At 36.9% G+C, this 24,598-nt stretch overlaps 1 protein-coding gene across 1 annotated transcript; it reads left to right on the plus strand.

The window, feature by feature from the left end:
• Positions 1-2,905: 2,905 nt before the first annotated feature.
• On the plus strand, positions 2,906-20,387 carry LOC106055856 (alpha-2B adrenergic receptor-like). The gene is made up of 7 exons (XM_056021184.1): positions 2,906-3,276; positions 5,569-5,755; positions 8,791-8,874; positions 9,966-10,115; positions 11,081-11,798; positions 19,536-19,582; positions 20,145-20,387. The coding sequence occupies exons 1-7, from the start codon at positions 2,906-2,908 to the stop codon at positions 20,385-20,387; spliced, it is 1,800 nt and encodes a 599-aa protein (XP_055877159.1).
• Positions 20,388-24,598: the final 4,211 nt, after the last annotated feature.

Below are 24,598 nucleotides of genomic sequence, written 5' to 3' on the forward strand. Positions count from 1 at the left end.
TCTCAGTCTTTCTCTGCCTTGGATAGAATTTCTTTCAATGATATTCTTTCTGTTGTCTTCCATCGCTTTCCCTGTCTGCCTGGAACTGTTCCCTGAAGGAAAGTCTTTGCGAGCCTTTAGGACCTTGTGATATAGCCATTCGATTTTAGCTTTAGTGAACGGAAAAGTGTCTTATAATATGTCTTTTCATTTTCATTTTTTTTGTATCTAGAAGTCTTATCTTATCCTCCCTAACTCCACTGTGAGGGCCTACACTAGCTAAAAACGGCTCGAACCACTTTTTTCTCGTTTAGGGTTAGTCACTGGCAAAAATTTGAGAAACTGGCTTATAGACTTACAGCTACATATTACATAAGTATATCGTCAAAAGCCGCGGATCTCAAACTTTGTGTCGTTGGATGCTCTGACAAGTGGACGCAAAAGGTGACAATTTTTCTAATACTTTTCAAATCGGTATTTTTAAAACTGGCAATACCCTACATGTTAAAATGATCTTGTTGCCGCCGGCCACAAGGGAATGTACTCGTATTTCAGAACTATAGATTATAGTGTACACTCTCATACACAAAATATGCGCTACTGATATAAACGTGTAACGGCAGCCATTGCAACAATATTTAAGCGAAGGTTGCCATGGAAATTCTTATCTCTAAGCCTCTTTCTTCATGTCCATTGAAGTATCAGTTAAATTCTCTAAATCCTGGTCTGTTTGAGTTTCTACTTTTCAGCTGCCAAATTAGCTTCTTTTTTAAATAGTTTATCTGCATTCTCAACTAGAAGCTCCACTTTGTGGCTCGTCTGTATCGGTTGTTATCAGTTTTAGTTCAAGTTTGTTTTTAAAAAAATCATCCCAGATTTTGTTGAAATGGTTATCTGAGTGTGTGAGTAATGGAAGGAACACCGCAGCAATGGTTGGAAGAAATAACTCACAAGTATTGGTTCGCAGAGTTTCTAAGAGGAATTGATAGTGTCGAAACTTGTCTTTGTAAGTTCAAATCAGACATTAGAAATAATCTGACCACGTTAATTATACAGTGATAAAGTCATCAATAGTTTATGAAGTAAGAATCTGTTCAGAATTTTTTTTTAAATTCTGTAATTGAAATTATGTTTTTTGTTCTACAGTTTTCTAAATAGAATTTTATTGTGCCATAGTATTTTAGTACAAATTTTAATAAATCTGTTCCTCTAGGCTAGGTTAGATTAACTCTGCTGTCTCTAGTATATCTTATATTACTTGGACATTTTCATTTTTTAGTGTCTTTTCTACTCATATCTCACAGATAAGATAAGAAAAGAGCCTATACGGCATTATGCATTAGCCGTGATTGTGTAATCTGATGAAAGAAGCTTATCGCGCATCAAACTAATGAAGAATTACTTGAGGTCAACAATTCTCAAAGATAGATTGAAACATTTGGTTATTCTTGCTATTGAGCGTGATCTATGTAGGAAACAGAATTATTATGATATACTGTATGACTTTGCTACAAGCAAGGGTCAGAAAGTAATTCTGTACGTAGTAAAGAATGAATAAAATGCATAGACGAATTTATTTTCTAATACAAGCTCTTAAATTTCACTTATTATCCGCTTCTCTACCCAAACTTGGCCCTGCGAAATCCGTTTCGCATAGCTGAAGCATGATCTGGTCTACGCCTATGTTATAAGCCTACCATCCTACGTAGTGACGGGTGAATATACATAGTAGATTGCTCTCTTTCCATGACTTCTTGGTCACAATGGTTAAGTCCGGCGCTGCTATTTAGTGTTTGTAAAATGTTTGTTTATAAATGTTTTACATGTTTCGGATGTTCTTTCAGAGTTGAAGGACAAAGGGGGATGGGAGCGGGCAGGGTTTGAGAAATCCAAACGACAGTCCAGCGCGCATACCGCACGACCAGGCAGCCATCCGAAGTGACCGGTGAGTACTTGTTCTCCCCCCCCCCCTCTTGTTTTTTCGTGGGGTGACTATCCGCAGAAATAAGAGAGTGATCTTTCCTTTACTTCTTCTTCTCGTCCAAACTCTTGAGCGACGAAGAGAATTATATATAGAGATTTTAAAATTATTTTATTTAAACCATTGTATATTTATTGCTCTTATACTATATTTCTTGTATATTAAACAAAATAGCAAAATGCCTAATCGATTAAAAGAAAGTAACTCTTACATTGTCATGGAGGCAGCGTTTCATTAAATTCTAACGTGTAAGATATTTGTTTTATAATTATAATAATAGTAATGGTAACAATAATAATAAGAACAAATGTAACAAAATTACTTCAAAACTTTGGTCTGCTATGAAGTTGATGTTATACCTTTATGACAATTGCACTGTAGGACTTTTTGTTGTCCTGAGCCCATTAGGACTATTTCTTCTGGTTCTATACTATCTATATTTGTGACGAACACATTTAGAAGATTCATCATGTGACTCGAAATCCTAGTAGCCTAAGTTACATGGTTGACCAATGGCATTGACTTTTCAATTGAACCGAAGTGTGAGGATTTCATTCTAGTTTACCTCAAGAGGAACGTGTGTAGTTTGTGTGCGCTCGGTCATATGTGTTGTTTTCTTGGCAATGTACACTCACATTAGATACAGTATGGCTCAAGGCTCAGTCACACTTAAAATTACCAGAGGCGGCCAATTTCGTAATCCTGAACCCAGGCTCACGGGTACTCTGCTACGCCACTGATACTCATGTGACAGCAACCATAAACCATATAGTACCTACATCTGACAATAGAAAAATTTAATTAAATTATAATCTTTTTGGATAAGCCTGATGTTGAGATTTTTAAATCAAGTGTTACAAATATTTACTTAGGTCAATCAAAAAACGAGCTGCGATATCTAGTTTACATGTCCATTTTTTTTTCGTCTTTTAATAGGAAACTAACATGATTCAAAGACATTTTCTGGCCATTTCCAAGTTCCTTCGATACGAAGTGATGCGCCATAATCGCTCCCATTGGAAAGAGAAACCCATTGAAATCCACTGCGACACTCTAGACTTCAATGATACCATCAACAGATTTCGGTGCACGCCTTTAGACCCATTCAAGTCGCATTCCAGTGCAGACTCATTCTTGGATTTACACGAAGTCACCGGCTACCACAAGGTGATCCTAATTCTGACCTTGGTGGTCATCTTGTTTCTGGCTATAGTAGGCAACATTCTGGTCATGGCCACAGTGATGTTCAACAAAGTGATGTGGACCACAATGCACGTATTCATTGTGTCACTGGCAGTCAGTGACACTTTAGTAAGGTAAGCAACAAAATGTACTTAAATATTGGCAGTCAGTGACACTTTAGTAAGGTAAGCAACAAAATGTACTTAAATATTGGCAGTTATTGACGCTTTAGTTCAGTTAGTGTAACAGTATACTTTTTAGTGGCAGTCAGTGACACTTTAGTCAGTTAAGCAATAAAATATACTTAAATATTGGCAGTCAGTGACACTTTAGTCAGTTAAGCAATAAATATTGGCAGTCAGTGACACTTTAGTCAGTTAAGCAATAAAATGTAATTAAACATTGACAGTTATTGACGCTTTAGTTAAGTAAGTTTGACATTATACATTTTAGTGGTAGTCAGTAATATTTTAGTCAGGTAAACAACAAGATGTAATTAAACACTAGCAGTTAACGACATTATACTTTTTAGTGACAGTTATTGACGCTTTAATTAAGTAAGTTTGACATGTACTTTTTAGTGACAGTTAATGACGCTTTAGTTAATTTAGTTTGACATTGTACTTTTTTAGTGAAAGTTAACGACGCTTTAATTAAGTAAGTTTGACATTGTACTTTTTAGTGACAGTTAATGACGCTTTAGTTAAGTAAGTTTGACATATTTTTAGTGGCAATTAGTGAGGCTTTAGTTAAGTAAGTTTGACATATTTTTAATGGCAGTTAGTGACGCTTTAGTTAAGTAAGTTTGACAAATTTTTACTTCCAGTTAGTGACGCTTTAGTTAAGTAAGTTTGACATATTTTTACTTCCAGTTAGTGACGCTTTAGTTAAGTAAGTTTGACATATTTTTACTGGCAGTTAGTGACGCTTTAGTTAAGTAAGTTTGACATATTTTTACTGGCAGTTAGTGACGCTTTAGTTAAGTAAGTTTGACATATTGTTACTGGCAGTTAGTGACGCTTTAGTTAAGTAAGTTTGACATATTTTTACTTCCAGTTAGTGAAGCTTTAGTTAAGTAAGTTTGACATATTTTTACTTCCAGTTAGTGACGCTTTAGTTAAGTAAGTTTGACATATTTTTACTGGCAGTTAGTGACGCTTTAGTTAAGTAAGTTTGACATATTTTTACTGGCAGTTAGTGACGCTTTAGTTAAGTAAGTTTGACATATTTTTACTGGCAGTTAGTGACGCTTTAGTTAAGTAAGTTTGACATATTTTTACTGGCAGTTAGTGACGCTTTAGTTAAGTAAGTTTGACATATTTTTACTGGCAGTTAGTGACGCTTTAGTTAAGTAAGTTTGACATATTTTTACTGGCAGTTAGTGACGCTTTAGTTAAGTAAGTTTGACATATTTTTACTGGCAGTTAGTGACGCTTTAATTAAGTAAGTTTGACATATTTTTACTGGCAGTTAGTGACGCTTTAGTTAAGTAAGTTTGACATATTTTTACTGGCAGTTAGTGACGCTTTAGTTAAGTAAGTTTGACATATTTTTACTGGCAGTTAGTGACGCTTTAGTTAAGTAAGTTTGACATATTTTTACTGGCAGTTAGTGACGCTTTAGTTAAGTAAGTTTGACATATTTTTACTGGCAGTTAGTGACGCTTTAATTAAGTAAGTTTGACATATATTTACTGGCAGTTAGTGACGCTTTAGTTAAGTAAGTTGGACATATTTTTACTGGCAGTTAGTGACGCTTTAGTTAAGTAAGTTTGACATATTTTTACTGGCAGTCAGTGACGCTTTAGTTAAGTAAGTTTGACATATTTTTACTGGCAGTTAGTGACGCTTTAATTAAGTACGTTTGACATATTTTTACTGGCAGTTAGTGACGCTTTAGTTAAGTAAGTTTGACATATTTTTACAGGCAGTTAGTGACGCTTTAGTTAAGTAAGTTTGACATATTTTTACTGGCAGTTAGTGACGCTTTAGTTAAGTAAGTTGGACATATTTTTACTGCCAGTTAGTGACGTTAAGTAAGTTTGACATATTTTTACTGGCAGTTAGTGACGCTTTAGTTAAGTAAGTTTGACATATTTTTACAGGCAGTTAGTGACGCTTTAATTAAGTAAGTTTGACATATTTTTACTGGCAGTTAGTGACGCTTTAGTTAAGTAAGTTTGACATATTTTTACAGGCAGTTAGTGACGCTTTAATTAAGTAAGTTTGACATATTTTTACTGGCAGTTAGTGACGCTTTAGTTAAGTAAGTTGGACATATTTTTACTGGCAATTAGTGAGGCTTTAGTTAAGTAAGTTTGACATATTTTTAATGGCAGTTAGTGACGCTTTAGTTAAGTAAGTTGGACGTTTTATTTTAACATTTCAATTCATTGTTGTTGTTGTTTTTTTTTTTCACCTCTACAGCATTACGTGTATTCCATTGAACTTAATGTTAGTCGCTAACACAGAGTTTATGTTGGGGGACATTGCCTGTCAACTTATGACCTTCTTAATGCAATGCAGCATCACTGCCAGTACCTTGACCCTGTGCTGTATGGCCGGTGAGCGATACTTCGCTATTGTCCATCCTTTGCGATTTGGATTTGTACAGGTGATGAAAGCAAGACTCCTGACTTACATTACGTACATTGAATTGCTTCCATTCAAATACCATTTAAATGAGTGTAAATATCTTAGGTATTCATTTATCAATTAAAATCGAACATTTAAATAATACAATATTTTGAGTTTTCCAGCTATCCATTTCGAAAGCTACTTGCTTTTACAAGTTCTGATCACTGCCAGTAACGGCAAGCTGAAGCATGATCTGGTCTACGCCTATGTTATAAGCCTACCATCCTACTTCCTGACATCAACATTTTTTCAATACATTAAAAAATTGGAAAACACACAAAAATGTATAACAATGCATTTCCTTAGCAACATCCTAAACTCTAGACCAGTGATTCCCAAAGTGGTCTATATAGACCCCCAGGGGTCTACAAAGACTTCCAAGGGGTCTACGAAAGTGAAAAAGTAAATTGGGGTTGTATGAGATGTCTATGGGGGTCTATGACTTTAATTTTCACACCCCATTAATGTAACTATTTCAAACACTTATAAATGATTTGTACCTTAGTTATAAATACTATCGATACTATTCAAAAGTAAAATAGTTGTATTTAATTACAATACTAATCTAAATAGTTAATTTTGTCTACATGTAACTAATAGATAACAAAAAGAAATCTTGATTTTAAAGCGTTGATTATTTATTTCCTTGTTAAATAAGCGGTTGCCTTTTTATAACCATATGAAATCAATTAAACTTAAAGCATTATTTGAGACGATGCCACTCTGATAAAAAGATAAAAGTGAGAAAAAAATGTCAAAATAGATCCACAAAATCTTTCTTCAACATCATATAGGAAAGATGGTGGTTTGTGAGCGTCTTACAAGATCTCTATACCTATAGCCAAATACGAAAAACACTAGATAAAACATTGAAGTAGTTTTAAAAACTGTTTTACACAAACCTTCATCTGATATTATGAAACGAATTTCTTTTAGTAACACTACAGTTCAAGGGCACATCGGTAGGATGAGCATTAAAGCTGCCAACTACCTAATTGTCTTCAGCTCCATATTTTTCCCCAGGGCTGACCCACGAAGCCTTTCCCATGTTTGTGTGTATAGCTGAGCTGCAAAGCAGCAGAGGTTTGAATTCTATGTTCCTTCGGCTAGGTGGGCTGTATGCCAAGGCTAATGAGTTCCTCCTGCCCGAAGCTTACTGGTTTAGGCGCCAGTAACTCACCTTTGCCTCTTTTCCTGTTTGTGAAAACAGCTCCGCAGGACAAATATTTGAGCCAAATGTGAAAGATCAAGAACTACACGAGAAACTCTTTGTGAAAACTTGTACAATAATACATAAGGCAAATTAATTAATTTATACACTGCTGTTAGAAATTAGTTTTAAAAAATTAGTTTATGAATGTGTAAAAATGCAATATAAGTTAAGCAGGGGGTCTACCGAAAATCAGAAAACATGGCAAGGGGTCTACGAGACAAAAAAGTTTGGGAACCACTGCTCTAGACCATTGTTCAAGATCTTTTTTTTCCTTCCCAGTTCTTTGAATACAATTTACATAGATTATACCTCCTAGTGCTTCTTTTTTTCCCCTCAACACCAGCACACACACACACACGCGAAACCTCTTTTTGCTCTTCAAGAACATTGTCCGCCTTGTACTCGCTTGTACAGGAGTAGAAAAGGTCAGACAATCGCATTGGTAGAAACTTTCGCAAAGATCATCGATAAATTATTATAAATTAAAGCAGAAAGTAAGGCTATGTATGTATGTATGTATGTATGTATGTATGTATGTATTTATGTATGTATGTATGTTACGCATAGAAATCAAATCCGTTTCACCAATCTTGATAAAGCTTCACAGAAATGTTCCTAGGGTACTAACTGGAACCGTGACGTATGTATAGCAACCCTAAAACAAACTTATGATCATAAAAAAAAAAAAGTTGCCTAACTCTATGAAAGTATTACTATTTCATGCATCTAGACCATGTTTACATGAGAGAAGATCGAAAGGGTCTAGCTCTAGATCTAATTTTTAAAACTACACTTTGCACAGATAGTATTTACTTTGACACATCAAAATACAATATATAATCTATATATCTCATTATTGAATAAAATTAACCTTCAAATGTGTGTTTAAAAAGCATTTTTACATAAATTCGTTCATTATATCTGTCTAACAAATAGGGTTTTCGCGCTACTTACGTTTTTAATAGATATGATAATTAATTATAATAATAATAGATAATTAACGGGTAAACTCAATTTCGCAAAACTATTTTTATTTTCTTGGCGAAAGGGAAAAACCTGAAAGGAACATTATTTAAGTTTGACATGGATTTTAACCCAATCCACTAGATTAGTAATACACAAACTAAGGCCCGCAGGCCGCGGGTAATATCCGGCTAGTCTTCTGTAAAATTATATTTAAAAATAAAAAGCCTCGCCACAACACAACGAAACATAGATGTTGCTTAAAATTAACAATTATTATGTTTATTTTAAAAATTTCCGTCACATTACATTGCGTAAAACGTCTAACAAGAAATTTAAAAAAAAAAAAGCATATCTAAGGGCCATGGGGAAGAACTCCACTTGAAGAATTTATTTCCCTTTTTCGATATCCTAACTAAATAATTAATTGACTAATTGGTTTTTGTTTTCATTGATTCATGCTTTGTTAGGTACAATAAATAATTGTTTATAGATTCAACTTGATCCGAGAATGGCTGTGGGAGAAAAAAAACGTGTTCAGTTATCTAAGGGGACGAAACCCCACATATTTTGCAATATATCTTAATACTGAAAGATTAATTTCCCTTTTGGGTATCACACACAATAATTAATTACCAGTAATTAATTGACTAACTGGTTATTTTTTCTATTGATTCACGTTTTGTTTGGTACAATAATTAATTGTGTAGAGTTTCAACTTGATCCGAGAATCGGGGTGGAAGAAATAACGTGTTCAAAATTTCTACCAGACAGACAGACAGACAGGGTGAGTTGCTTTAAACTTTGTAATAAATGAACAAATTCTTTTTCCTCAGACACTTCACAGAGCCATCCTTATACTAATCCTTGTTTGGTTGTTGGCTCTGCTCACCGGTTCACCGTATCTCTATTTCTCCAAAGTTAGACGGTGGCCAAAACCTTGCGCCTTCGGACAGTACTGCCCTGAAGTGAGACTAATAATAATTAATGATCACAGAGTGAGAGAGAGAGAGAGAGAGAGAGAGAGGGGGGGGGGAGAAAGAGAGAGAGAGAGAACGCAAGATTTTGACTTAAAGCTAGCTCTAACAATTAGAAGTGATGTTGAAAGGTCGGCCATGTTATATTAAGATTTTCCTGGAAATCGCAAACAATTATAGATTGTGAGACGAATATACATCTTCTTTTCTTTTATCGCCAGAGTAGGCCTTTATATAATCTTTGTAAGCCAATGGACCTCATTCACCAATCGTAAACAAACAAGATTTTGCCACGTGGTTCTTTCTCTCTTCTATATAAATTACGAAATCCAGAAAGGCTGTCACGTGATACGCAATTTTAATTGTTTTATCAATATTGTCACGTGGCTAAATGTTGTTTGTTTACGATTGGTGAATGAGGCCCATTAATTTGAAACGTAAATACACATAATCATTAGCCGCCATTTTGATTTTATTTTTTTTATCCCATGCTGTTTTCTTTTATTATGGTCAGAATATAAAGTAGCATCATCTTCCCAATACAGTAAATCGTATTCATTACTAATTGTAGATCTATATGGTTTTAAAAGCTGAATACTGACTCATAGAGGCTTTAATGTTGCATAAGTGAGAAAAAAAAAACAATAGCTAATGTCAAGGAACAATAGTTTAATAAGCAAATCGAGTCTTCTGAAAATGTTGCTCATAGAACGTGATTCCTAGGTCAACGTTACCCTCTAGGTAACTCGCCGGTCGCCAGAAGAAGATCTGTTGGTAAAACGCGAGAACAGTAACTGGCCCGTCACGTCCATTCTCATAAGTTAGTAGTTAGTGTGCACCATTACATCTTTCATTTCACTCCTAAGATGATGATTGGATTGGTTAAACGTCGTAGATATTTTTTTTATCAAAAGGAAAAATAAATATCTGACTTGATGTAAATGTATATAAATCGTATTAACATTTAACATGCAACACTAAAGGCCACTATTGGATTAATATTTAACATGCAACACTATTTGTTGTTTCACCAGGAGTCCCAGCATGCTTACTGTGGATTCAGAGATGGCTATGACAGAATCGTCCTGACACTTCACTGGCTGAACGTGGTTAGCTGTTATTTTCTTCCTATCGTGATTATACTCATCACTTATGGCATCATCGTGTACAAATTGTGGGTGAAGGTAGGGACGCCGTGATCATAGATCTATAGATTTACTTTTCTATTTCAAATTACTCAGCTTGGTCTTCTTATCTTATCTTATATAATACAGGCGTTACTTCAAAAAAGAAGATGGTTACGTCCTACGCGTCATGCATGTTAATCAACTGTCCTTATCAGACTGAAAATGTTTCTCTTGTGTTAAAAGACGAAGTATGCTTTATTATATTGTTACGACCCTATTGGCGGCGCAAAAGGGTTAACTATAGGCTCAGCTGACACACGTGAATCACTCAGGTCAGCGGGGCCATGGACAAGGGACAGTACTACGATTACACGATTACACGCAAATATGACCAATGTTATGGTCATGTGATCGAAAGCCTGCGTGTACGAGGACACAGTGTGTAGGAAAGCGGCAGTTCAAGACCGGAGAGCGTCGAGACCGGGACTGTTAGTCGGCTATGAAGTCGGTCCTGGTCGAGTCCTCATGTGTTGATGTACAAGTCCAGAAAGAGAGACAGTAGAGTTTTGTACGGTGATGTACAGAGTGACATTTTAGTTGTTGATGAGTTTGATGCCAATTGTCTAGTATTGGCTGTTATCTACTTATTCACTCATTATTAAAGTACCCGATATTGTGGAGCTCTTGTTGTCAAGTTCTTGATGTGTTGATGTGTTGTGTTGTGTTTAGCAGTGTTTACAGAAGACTGATTAGGAGAGAGAATCGTAACACTGGTGTCAGAAGTGGGATTTCCTATGGCTTCTGTAAAACTGCTAGATGAACTGAATCTGAAAGAACTGAAACAAGAGCTGAAATGGCGAGGACTGAAGTACTACGAAAGGAACAACGAAACTCTTAAAGAACGTCTCCGGCAAGCCCTGGTGGATGAAGAGGAAGATCCGAACACGTACCTCTTTGAACTCGAACCTGATGTGGTAGAGCTCTTGATCACATTTCAAAAACAGATGTTGGCTGGCTTTCAGAATGTGATCAAGGGTGACTCGCAGAAAGAAACAGGTGAAGAAACAAGAGAAGAGACCGAGACAAATAGTTCAACCAACGCTTTTGCTACAGACGTCCATGACGTGAGTGCCTCCATTAGCCAGATAGAACAAGACAACGTCGTGTCTTACCTCAAGCCTGTAGCTGAGGACATTAAAGACATCTGTCAATCTGTCAGTGCTGATGAGAGGAACTCGAATCCTGATGGCTGCACCCAGATGTTTGGCAAGAACTTTGTGTGTCTAGCTTTGCAGGGAGAACGCCAACTCCAAGGAACCCATCGGCAAGGTCTGCACCCAACAAATTTTTGTCCTGCTGACGAGACCATAGTGAGAAGCCCTGATGATGGTCAAGTAAGTGAACTGGAGCCTGATGCTGAAGATGAGGGTCCTTCGCAAGTGGAGTGCTGCCAACTTGCTCCACTAGTTTGCCCTCCGGACAAGCCTGAAGATGATGTGTGCCACTATTTCCCCTCCTGTGGACCTGATACCCATTCCCAAAACCCGTCTCTTGAAAGCCCTATGAAACAACCTGATAGGCCAACGATCTTGGTGACCCCAGTCCTGACATCCTATCCCTCCCCGTGTGTTAAGTGGCTGCCCTCAGAAGTGAGCGATCGAAGAAGGCGACGTTTGCTGAGTCCAAAGTGCACGGCGATGCAACCACGACGTCAGTGCAGCCAGGTGAAGGTCAACTGGAGTAGGAGAAAGAGACATACGCAGACAACACAGATGACTCCATCGAGATGGCAATATAAGCCCATTGTCGCCCCCACCGATAGACCTCCTCCTGCATCGATTCACCTCCACTGCCTATGTCGTGTGCTAGATTTTGTCCGGGACGGACAAATCTGAGAAGGGGGCAGTGTTACGACCCTATTGGCGGCGCAAAAGGGTTAACTATAGGCTCAGCTGACACACGTGAATCACTCAGGTCAGCGGGGCCATGGACAAGGGACAGTACTACGATTACACGATTACACGCAAATATGACCAATGTTATGGTCATGTGATCGAAAGCCTGCGTGTACGAGGAAACAGTGTGTAGGAAAGCGGCAGTTCAAGACCGGAGAGCGTCGAGACCGGGACTGTTAGTCGGCTATGAAGTCGGTCCTGGTCGAGTCCTCATGTGTTGATGTACAAGTCCAGAAAGAGAGACAGTAGAGTTTTGTACGGTGATGTACAGAGTGACATTTTAGTTGTTGATGAGTTTGATGCCAATTGTCTAGTATTGGCTGTTATCTACTTATTCACTCATTATTAAAGTACCCGATATTGTGGAGCTCTTGTTGTCAAGTTCTTGATGTGTTGATGTGTTGTGTTGTGTTTAGCAGTGTTTACAGAAGACTGATTAGGAGAGAGAATCGTAACAATATAATATTTAGTAGATAAATAAATTTTTACATTGATTGAAAACGGGAGGACAACTTTACTTAGGTCCTAGCATAGAGCAGATAATTCTTTCTTCAGAGATCGCTCATAGGCGACTTCCACGGTCTCTTACGAGCTGATGCCCACGGAGTTTAGGTTTTCTAAGAAGGTCTACGGCTTCATTTTCGCTTTCTTTGTTTCGGAATTTTATTATATGTCTGAATTGCTACGTCTGACTTGATGTGTATAACTGCTATGTTTGACTTGCTATGTCTGACTTGCTATGTCTGACTTGCTATGTTTGACTTCTATGTCTGACTTGCTATGTCTGACTTGCTATGTCTGACTTGCTATGTCTGACTGCTATGTCTGACTGCTATGTCTGACTTGCTATGTCTGACTGCTATGTCTGACTTGCTATGTCTGACTGCTATGTCTGACTGCTATGTCTGACTTGCTATGTCTGACTGCTATGTTTGACTTGCTATGTCTGACTGTTATGTCTGACTTGCTATGTCTGACTGCTATGTCTGACTTGCTATGTCTGACTTGCTATGTCTGACTTGCTATGTCTGACTTGCTATGTCTGACTGCTATGTCTGACTTGCTATGTCTGACTTGCTATGTCTGACTGCTATGTCTGACTGCTATGTCTGACTTGCTATGTCTGACTTGTTATGTCTGACTTGCTATGTCTGACTGCTATGTCTGACTTGCTATGTCTGACTTGTTATGTATGACTTGCTATGTCTGACTTGTTATGTCTGACTGCTATGTCTGACTTGCTATGTCTGACTGCTATGTATGACTTGCTATGTATGACTTGTTATGTCTGACTTGTTATGTCTGACTTGTTATGTATGACTTGCTATGTCTGACTTGTTATGTATGACTTGCTATGTCTGACTTGCTATGTCTGACTTGCTATGTCTGACTTGTTATGTCTGACTTGTTATGTATGACTTGCTATGTCTGACTTGTTATGTCTGACTTGTTATGTCTGACTTGTTATGTATGACTTGCTATGCCTGACTTGTTATGTATGACTTGTTATGTCTGACTGCTATGTCTGACTTGCTATGTCTGACTGCTATGTCTGACTTGCTATGTCTGACTGGCTATGTCTGACTTGCTATGTCTGACTTGCTATGTCTGACTGCTATGTCTGACTTGCTATGTCTGACTGCTATGTCTGACTGCTATGTCTGACTTGCTATGTCTGACTTGTTATGTCTGACTTGCTATGTCTGACTGCTATGTCTGACTTGCTATGTCTGACTTGTTATGTATGACTTGCTATGTCTGACTTGTTATGTCTGACTGCTATGTCTGACTTGCTATGTCTGACTGCTATGTCTGACTGCTATGTATGACTTGTTATGTATGACTTGTTATGTATGAATTGCTATGTATGACTTGTTATGTATGACTTGCTATGTATGACTGCTATGTATGACTTGCTATGTATGACTTGTTATGTATGACTTGCTATGTCTGACTTGTTATGTATGACTTGTTATGTATGACTTGCTATGTCTGACTTGTTATGTCTGACTTGTTATGTCTGACTTGTTATGTATGACTTGTTATGTATGACTTGTTATGTATGACTTGCTATGTCTGACTTGTTATGTATGACTTGTTATGTATGACTTGCTATGTATGACTTGTTATGTATGACTTGCTATGTATGACTTGTTATGTATGACTTGCTATGTATGACTTGCTATGTCTGACTTGTTATGTATGACTTGCTATGTCTGACTGCTATGTCTGACTTGTTATGTATGGCTTGCTATGTCTGACTGCTATGTATGACTTGCTATGTATGACTTGTTATGTATGACTTGCTATGTCTGACTTGTTATGTATGACTTGTTATGTATGACTTGCTATGTCTGACTTGTTATGTCTGACTTGTTATGTATGACTTGTTATGTATGACTTGTTATGTATGACTTGTTATGTATGACTTGTTATGTATGACTTGCTATGTCTGACTTGTTATGTATGACTTGTTATGTATGACTTGCTATGTATGACTTGTTATGTATGACTTGCTATGTATGACTTGTTATGTATGACTTGCTATGTATGACTTGTTATGTATGACTTGTTATGTATGACTTGCTATGTCTGACTTGTTATGTATGACTTGTTATGTATGACTTGCTATGTATGACTTGTTATGTATGACTTGCTATGTATGACTTGTTATGTATGACTTGCTATGTATGACTTGCTATGTCTGACTTGTTATGTATGACTTGCTATGTCTGACTGCTATGTCTGACTTGTTATGTATGGCTTGCTATGTCTGACTGCTATGTTTGACTTGCTATGTCTGACTGCTATGTCTGACTTGCTATGTCTGACTGCTATGTCTGACTTGCTATGTCTGACTTGCTATGTCTGACTTGTTATGTCTGACTTGTTATGTCTGACTTGTTATGTATGACTTTCTATGTCTGACTTGTTATGTCTGACTTGTTATGTCTGACTTGTTATGTATGACTTGCTATGTCTGACTTGTTATGTATGACTTGCTATGTCTGACTTGCTATGTCTGACTTGCTATGTCTGACTTGTTATGTCTGACTTGTTATGTATGACTTGCTATGTCTGACTTGTTATGTCTGACTTGTTATGTCTGACTTGTTATGTATGACTTGCTATGCCTGACTTGTTATGTATGACTTGCTATGTCTGACTGCTATGTCTGACTTGCTATGTCTGACTGCTATGTCTGACTTGCTATGTCTGACTTGCTATGTCTGACTTGTTATGTCTGACTTGTTATGTCTGACTTGTTATGTATGACTTTCTATGTCTGACTTGTTATGTCTGACTTGTTATGTCTGACTTGTTATGTATGACTTGCTATGTCTGACTTGTTATGTATGACTTGCTATGTCTGACTTGCTATGTCTGACTTGCTATGTATGACTTGCTATGTCTGACTTGTTATGTATGACTTGCTATGTCTGACTGCTATGTCTGACTTGTTATGTATGGCTTGCTATGTCTGACTGCTATGTATGACTTGCTATGTATGACTTGTTATGTATGACTTGCTATGTCTGACTTGTTATGTATGACTTGTTATGTATGACTTGCTATGTCTGACTTGTTATGTCTGACTTGTTATGTATGACTTGTTATGTATGACTTGTTATGTATGACTTGCTATGTCTGACTTGTTATGTCTGACTTGTTATGTATGACTTGCTATGTATGACTTGTTATGTATGACTTGCTATGTATGACTTGTTATGTATGACTTGCTATGTATGACTTGTTATGTATGACTTGTTATGTATGACTTGCTATGTCTGACTTGTTATGTATGACTTGTTATGTATGACTTGCTATGTATGACTTGTTATGTATGACTTGCTATGTATGACTTGTTATGTATGACTTGCTATGTATGACTTGCTATGTCTGACTTGTTATGTATGACTTGCTATGTCTGACTGCTATGTCTGACTTGTTATGTATGGCTTGCTATGTCTGACTGCTATGTTTGACTTGCTATGTCTGACTGCTATGTCTGACTTGCTATGTCTGACTGCTATGTCTGACTTGCTATGTCTGACTTGCTATGTCTGACTTGTTATGTCTGACTTGTTATGTCTGACTTGTTATGTATGACTTGTTATGTCTGACTTGTTATGTCTGACTTGTTATGTATGACTTGCTATGTCTGACTTGTTATGTATGACTTGCTATGTATGACTTGCTATGTCTGACTTGTTATGTCTGACTTGCTATGTCTGACTTGCTATGTCTGACTTGCTATGTCTGACTTGCTATGTCTGACTTGTTATGTATGACTTGCTATGTCTGACTTGTTATGTATGACTTGCTATGTCTGACTGCTATGTCTGACTTGTTATGTATGACTTGCTTTGCTATGTCTGACTTGTTATGTATGACTTGCTATGTCTGACTTGTTATGTCTGACTTGTTATGTCTGACTTGTTATGTATGACTTGCTATGTCTGACTTGTTATGTATGACTTGCTATGTCTGACTTGTTATGTATGACTTGCTATGTCCACTGGCGGATCCAGGGGGGGGGCGGTAGGGGCGATCGCCCCCCCCCCCACTCGGCCGACCCCCCCCCCCCCAAGGGGAGGGGCGGACGAATTTTAGTATAGAATTCACACAATTTGTATACGAATTTATTATTTATGTTAATAATATAAACTAATTATTTATATTTCAACCTATTTTTAGATTATTTCGCCCCCCCCCCCTTTCTAGTATTTTGGCCGATTTGGTAGGGTCGGGAGGGGGCGATGGCATCAATCCGCCCCCCCCCCCACCATAAACTTTCGAGTGGGGGGGGGGCGGTCCTATTTATTCGTAGAAATCACATATTGCTAACAGAATCAATTAAATATTTATATGATTAAAACTTGTTATTGGTATTTTAACCGGTCTTTATATTATGTCGTTCATCTGTTGGCCGATTGGAAGGGGAGGAGCGAATACCTCTACTGCCCTTCCCATCTAAACCCTTTGAGTGGGGGGGCGGTCCTACTTTTATGGAGAAATCATAGTATGTGAACAAAATTAGTCGAATATCTATATAATATAAACAGGTGGAAGTGCGATACTAGCAATCACCTTACCCCCAACGGACAAACCAATACTTTTTCTTTTTGTATTATAGTAAGAAATTACAAAATTTAAAAAATCTGTCACTAATATAATTTATATATGCTATAAAGTAAATTCTTATATCGAGTCGCCCAACCCCTATTCTTTAATGCAAAATGCAATCATTAGCAGAAATTATAAAAAGCAGCGAGGATTAATCGTTTTCATTTTACCGCCATTCCCCTTTCCAGAGAGAGTTTGTGTAATTTCACATGAATTTATCATAACTATTTTAAGAAAGACTTTGCTTTGGAAAAGTTATAATTGAAACGAAATTTTTCAGAATAACAGTCACGGTTGAGATGAGTTCAAAAGCCAGATAATCTTTTCCTAATCGACTTTTTCCAACCTTTACTCTATCTCATATTTTTCTAGTTAAATAAATTTAGGACTATAACTCACAATTTATGCTTGAATTTTATTGAATATTATTAATCGAATATTTTTTTTTCGGCGGCGATCCTTAAAGCCTTAATCTAAATATGTGGGGTATCTATCTTTTCAAAGAACAAATCGGTAGTATTTGCAATGTATTAAAGGACTATAAATTCATATTAGAATATTTTTCCACATTATTTAAAAGGCCCTTTATAATAGAATGAATAATGAGCTGTAGGTCAGGAGAATGCGTTACTGCAGTGAAGAATGCCAGAAAACGCTTTTAGCGTCGAGGCTTCGCCCCGAACCTCACTGATGAATAATAAGCTGTAGATGTCAGGAGAATGCGTTTCTGCATTGAAGAATGCAAGACAACGCTTTTGGAGTCGGAGTTCGCTCAGAACCCCACTAATAAATAATGAGTTGTAGATGTCAGGAGAATGCGTTTCAGCCGTGAAAAATGCAAGAAAACGCTTTTGGAGTCGGGGCTTTGCTCCGAACCCCACTAATAAATAATGTGTTGTAGATGTCAGGAGAATGCGTTTCTGCAGTGAAAAATGCAAGACAACGCTTTTGGAGTCGGGGCTTCGCCCCGAACCCCACTAATAAATAATGTGTTGTAGATGTCATTAGAATGCGTTTCTGCAGTGAAAAATGCAAGACAACGCTTTTGGAGTCGGGGTTTCGCCCCGAACCCCACTAATAAATGATGTGTTGTAGATGTCAGGAGAATGCGTTTCAGCCGTGAAAAATGCAAGAAAACGCTTTTGGGTGTCGGCGCTCTCCCAGACCCCCAAGTTTGCAAGAGAAAGGCCTCAACATGATTGTTTTTGTTCTGTTTTTTTTTTCGCCGAACATTGAGAAACATTCTTATTTTATTCTCATATATCGAATATATATATATATACATATATATATATGTATATATATATATATATATATATATATATATATATATATATATATATATATATATATATATATATATATATGCTGTACGCACGTTTATGCATAGGGTTAGGGTTTACTGGGCGTTAGGGTTAGGGTTTGGAAAAAAATCGCCCCCCCCCCACTCCAAAGTTCTGGATCCGCCAGTGGCTATGTCTGACTTGCTATGTATGACTTGCTATGTCTGACTTGTTATGTATGACTTGCTATGTATGACTTGCTATGTCTGACTTGCTATGTCTGACTTGTTATGTATGACTTGCTATGTATGACTTGCTATGTCTGACTTGTTATGTATGACTTGCTAAACGTCTTGCCTCAGGAAAAGTCACGCGAATCTCATACGACACCATTTCACACAGGGGAAGAGTGCCCGTGCAATAAAGAATTTCTCTATTGGGACATGATCTCGGTATGTTATTCCTAGGATCCATCTCATTCATTGCTGTTGAGCCACGTTAAGTCTCTTTTCAACCTTTATGGGTGACTTCCACGTGTCGCAAACGTAGATAGCCGTTGTGACTATGATTGCATTGAGGAGATGGAACTTGGTCTCAAGTCTGATTGATTTGTTTGCCCAGATATAGCAGTCGGCTTCTGCTTTTCCCTCTTCGGCAAGCATCTGATAACGTGCCTAAATAGGTCAACTGTTCAATCTGTTCAAGCTCTGTATGGCCAATGTTGACGGAAGTACTTGTTGACCTGTAGCCAATACACATAACTTTGGTCAAGATTTATCCGGAGGCCGAATTCGAGTGCGTCTCTGTCTCTTGCATAGCCTACATTTGATTATATTTCCGAGTAAACATCTGCAAAGTTCAGCTCCATCAGTCAGTTTGGTTCATGCCATGGGATACCGAATGCAGTCTGATTCGCGTCCTTTTTTTCATGGCATAGTCGATGGCTAGCAGAAAGAGAAATTGTGATAAGATACACCCATGTCTTAAACAGGTCTAGATTCTCTCGAGTTAGCTTTAAACACAACCATTTGTCATCCCTTCACTCATCCACCATCTTCTGATTAAGTTTTAAAAACAAAACATGCACATATTTTCTTCATTGCCTCCAATAGGCTCCAGTCGGTACTGTAGTGCTCAGTGTGACTGGTCAAAGAAACAGGTACAGAAAGAAGGCAGTCAAGATGTTACTTCTGGTAGTCCTACTGTTCATAATCTGTTGGACTCCAATCGAAGTCTTGGAAGTTGTCTACATTCTACATAGACAAGTAGCACAACCTCAAAAAGCTTATCTCAAATTTTACCTTCAGGTAGATCTACATGTTCTGCTAGATTTATAAACGTCCGAATCCAAGTAACGTTCTATCTTGTCTTAACGTTATGTTTCATTATTGTATTAGGCTAGTTTCATGTTATGTCTTCTTGTTGCAATATGCATTCATGTCTTCTAGTAGTATTATATCACCTAGTAACGAGGTTTATTTTTATTTTTGCTTCACAAGTCTTTTTGTAAAAATGTCTATCATTAACAGACTGTTAATTTTTTAATTATCGAAAACTGAGATTATGGATGCTATCAAAAAAAGCTATTTTGCATTAAAGCATTTTTTCCCTTTGCGGTTTACACACAACGCACTCCTTTAGTGACGCCCTTAAATTCCCAAACTGCTTATGTCTGTTGAATGTTGATGATCATATCTTTTTTTTTTTCTTTTTTTTTTCAGTGCCTGGCATTCAGCAGCACGGCCTTGAACCCATTCGTGTATGCCTTTCTGAATAATAAATTCAGGAAGAGCTTTATTAACTTCATGCCCAGAAGATCAAGACGAGTAGAGCCAATGAACGTCCCTGACCCTCCCCAGCTTCCTTCGGATGCAGCCTGCAATAAAACAGGAACTTCGAGCGAAAGTTATAATTCTAAATCAAGAATGTGTTCATTGCGCTCCACAAAATCCACAGAACTTTAATCTATAATACTATTCATGCACTGATCATCAAATCCTTGGAACCGCTGAACTGATCCGAATAAATGTTTTTTCGATTCACAGTCTGAGCGCGGAAATTCACGAAAAATTGCAAGATTTCAATTAAACCTTTGCATTTAATTTTCAGTTTAGGCCCTACCTCAAAATGGTCGCAATCTATATATAAAGCTTAATTACATATGTTCAATCATATTTCAATTGCACATTAAACATTTTCTTTTGCCATAAATAGAAAATAGCTGCGTGAATGCGGATTAAGGTAGCTTTCGCTTTGGTGGTAGCTATTTTTCGTTTGGCACGCTTTTCTTCCAAAACTGAGGCCCATGTTTTTTTGTTGTTTTTTTTGTTGTTGTTGTTTTTCGTTTTGAGGTTCCGTTTGATTACATCCACATAACGGAGTTTAGCCTACCGTGTCGACAAGAAGCTCTCTAAAGGCATAATTACTCCCCGCCTTGACCATTGGCATAATTGCTGTTGTAGCCTATAAACCAGACGACGAAATCGCCAAAATCCAGCAAAATTAGAAGAGCTAGTTCAACGAAAGTCACGATGGCTATTCTACTAGTGCTCTTACCTGCGTCCACTCCATCAACTCAAGCCATGCACTCACTTTTTTCTTTTTGTGCCGTCTTTTTTTCCCCGCTCAAAATAGACATTTTGTTAGACTTTTGGTATAAGGGGTAAATCAATTTTCCATTGCGCTTAGATTTTTAGCAACCCCGAAATGGGAAAAGACACTACTAGTTTTGTGTGGCCTGTCTGTCCGTCCGTCCTTCCCGTTTAGATCTCAGAAACTAGAAGAGAAAATGAAAATCGGACATCATGATATTCTAGATCATTCAAAGTTCTGATGCAACGGCTACTTTTTTTCTTTTCCGAAAATGAACCATCTAATTTTTTAAATTATATATGCAAGCAGATTTTTTTTTTAAATTACCCCATTTTTCAATAAAAAAATTCAAGGGAGGTAACTATTTTTAAGGTCGTGGATTTCTTCATTAATAACTCAAGCTTTATTCATAGATTCGCGCATTGGTACAAAAAATTTGCATCTAAGGTCACAATGGTAAAAGTGTCAATGGTTCATTATAAAATAAATTTTCCATTTATTAACTAACTCATTGAATAGAATACTGACTCAAATGTTGTTTTTAAAAAAGAATTTTGATACGAACTTCTTTTTAATTATAAGTTTCAAAAATAACAAACTACTTTTATAGCGCGCAGTTTTGACATAGTATCATTATAGGGGCCTATAATAAACACTTGACAGTCTAAATAAGACTAAATAGAGCCCAGATCTAAATATATTTATAATAAATGTATTAATAATTTGAACAAAATTTTATTTTTTTTAGGCAATAACTTATCTTCTGACAGCTTAGGGGTGCAGATTTAGTTATTATGTAAACAATAGTATCCATGGGCGTAGCCAGGATTTTTTTTCGGGGAGGGTTTTGCCCCCCCCCCCGACCTCCCCTCTCCTCCGCGGAAAAAATTATATATATATATATATATATATATATATATATATATATATATATATATATATATATATATATATATATATATGTGTGTGTGTGTGTGTGTGTGTGTGTGTGTGTGTACATAATTAATCTTGATTACATTCTGACCTTTTCGGAAGACGTTTATTGTTTATTGTAGACCCCCCGCCCTTGCTAGTTCGCAGCTCTCCCCCAGCGCGGGGCGAAGCCCCGCCCCCGAGCACTATTTCTGGTATTGAAAGCCAACAAAATACATATTCTGAGGTGCATTATCTTGCTATTAAAAAGTTTTATTTCAAAAACCTAATGTGCCATTCTTACTGACTTAGACCCTCTCGCGCCGTTCGACGCATTTTCCGGCAAGCTGTTTCCGCAACTCTTATTTTGCGTAATTCATTTTGTCGGAAAACATGTCCCGCAAAACCTCATGCGACGCTCTGTCACAACCTTACTAAGGATTCGACTCCCAGTTCGGCATATGATTTCTTTGATTTAGACCCGATCTCTATGACTGACTCCTAAAATCTGTCTTAGCCATCTTTGTTGAGACACATTTAATGATTTTCAATTTCGGCAGAAGACTATTCACACTTAATTAATTGAGCCCAAGCCACTGGTAGAAATTTGTAACCTTTCTTGACTACGCTTTTGGAATTAAATGCCTGTATTTCGCTTTATATTTTATATCGAAAAGGAAAGTTTTTTCGTCAAATCATCTGTTGAGGGGTTTTAAACTAAAAAATCTCTGGGTTTTTTTTTGTTTTGTTTTTTATTCAAAACCCCATTTAGCTACGATCATAGAATTTGGTGACTGTAGTTTGCTTTAAAATAATATTGAAGAGAGAGGTTTTCAACTCTAAACACTCTGTAGGGGAATTTTAAACTCAAAACTGGAGGGGTTTTAAACTTTAAAGAAAAAGCCATCTGGAGGAGGGGGATTTAAACTCAAACCCCCTTTGGCTACGCTCATAGATTTTATAGTGTGTAATTTGCTTTTTTTTTATATTGAAGAGGTAATTTTTAGCTTCAAACCCCAACTGGAAGGGGGAGGGGGTTAAACTCAAAACCCCTTTGGCTACGCTCATAGAATTTTTAGTGTGTAATTTGCTTTTTTTATATTGAAGATGGGGTTATCGTAAATTTTGGATGGGGTTTTAAAATCAAAATCTTCATCAACTGTGCTGTTGGAATTTGGGGATTGTTGTTTGTATTTTTTTGTTTTGTTTTATAGAAGAGGGGGATTTAACTGCAAAAACCTCTGGTAGGGGGTTTAAAATTCAAAACCCCCTGTAGGGGGTTTTAAACTCAAAGCCCCCTGGTAGAGGGATTTGTATCTCAAAACCCCCTAATAGTGGTTTTTAAAATCTCAAAACCCCCTGGTAGGGGGATTTAAACTGAAAACTCCCTGGTAGAGGGTTTTTAACTCAAAACTGCCTTGGCTGTGCTGTGGTAAGTGATGATTTAGTATTAAAATCCTAACCCTCACCTAAAATAAACAAAATGAAAGCAAAAATCAGTCACTTAATTCCGTTCCCCCCCTCGCAGGGGGGGGGGGATTTCATTTCGGGGGGGGGGGTTTGAACCCCAAGAACCCCCCCCCCCTGGCTACGCCCATGATAGTATCACATTAATAAATGAATCGGATACGAACAGCATAGTACACCATTGCCCGGTAACAAAAGGCCTACTTTTCATGATCATAACATTGGCTTAAGTGTAGTAATTTTCAGGTTAAACGTGTAAATTCATAAGATATAGTAGATTCTATATCAAGATTCTACACTTAGATCTAGATTTAGATCTAATTCTAGACTAGACTTAGATCTTGAACCTAGATTTAGATCTAAAACTAGGTCTAGATCTGTCTAGTTTGTATGACAAATGACAATGGAGATATTAATTCTTATTTTGCAAGGGGAATGTCTAGCCCAAGTAGACCTACTCCAAGTCTTTTAAGTCATTTCTAGCTAGCTCACTAACTAATATAGGTCAAGAATTTTTTCTTCGTGTTGCCAATTTATCTAATTTTGTAAGAAGAATACATCTTTTTTAGTTTATCTTTATTACATGTAGCATATTATTAATTTTGAATGTATGGATAAGGTTAATAATTATTATTTTACAAAAATTTAGGTGTACGCTAAATGAATATATGGAGATACTGTGGCTGAGGGGTAAAGCACTTGGAACCAGAAGCCCCGTGTTTGAATCCTGGTGAAGACTCTTGGTAGACCACTTTTTGTGTTTGTGTTTCCACACAAACTGTCTCTGTAACCTTGTTTTCTTTGTTACTTTGAATGTTTTGTGTTTTTTTTTCAATTAAATACATATTCTTATCAGCTTAACTTAAAGTGTACATGTTGAGATATCTTCTTTTGTAAAAACTTTTTTTTCTTTAAATGCCTTTGAAAGTAAAGGTGGCAAAAAAAAATTATTATTGTTTGTAATGATTTTGTGGCGTATTAGAAATTAAGAATCTTGTGAAGAACTTTCTTTTATATTTTTGCTTTGTTGTTTTTTTTTATTTTAGATGAGATTTTAATGTTGCCCCAGCGCAGCCTAAGGGGTTTTGAGTTCAAAATCCCACTCCAGGTTTTTTTTAGATTAAATCCCCCTACGAATTTTTTAAAAATAAAAACACCTCTTCAGTATAAGACTAAAGCATACAACAATCACCAGATAATAAGA

This window comes from Biomphalaria glabrata, chromosome 2, assembly GCF_947242115.1.
Source record: "Biomphalaria glabrata chromosome 2, xgBioGlab47.1, whole genome shotgun sequence".
Classification (NCBI taxonomy): Eukaryota; Metazoa; Mollusca; class Gastropoda; family Planorbidae; genus Biomphalaria; species Biomphalaria glabrata.

Excerpts from the sequence above, each read along its gene's own strand:
- LOC106055856 (XM_056021184.1), top strand. The coding sequence starts at position 2,906 with ATGATTCAAAGACATTTTCTGGCCATTTCCAAGTTCCTTCGATACGAA. Across the intron at positions 8,875-9,965 it reads CGTATCTCTATTTCTCCAAA|GAGTCCCAGCATGCTTACTG; the intron begins GTTAGACGGTGG and ends TTGTTTCACCAG. Across the intron at positions 10,116-11,080 it reads TGTACAAATTGTGGGTGAAG|AATGTGATCAAGGGTGACTC; the intron begins GTAGGGACGCCG and ends GCTGGCTTTCAG.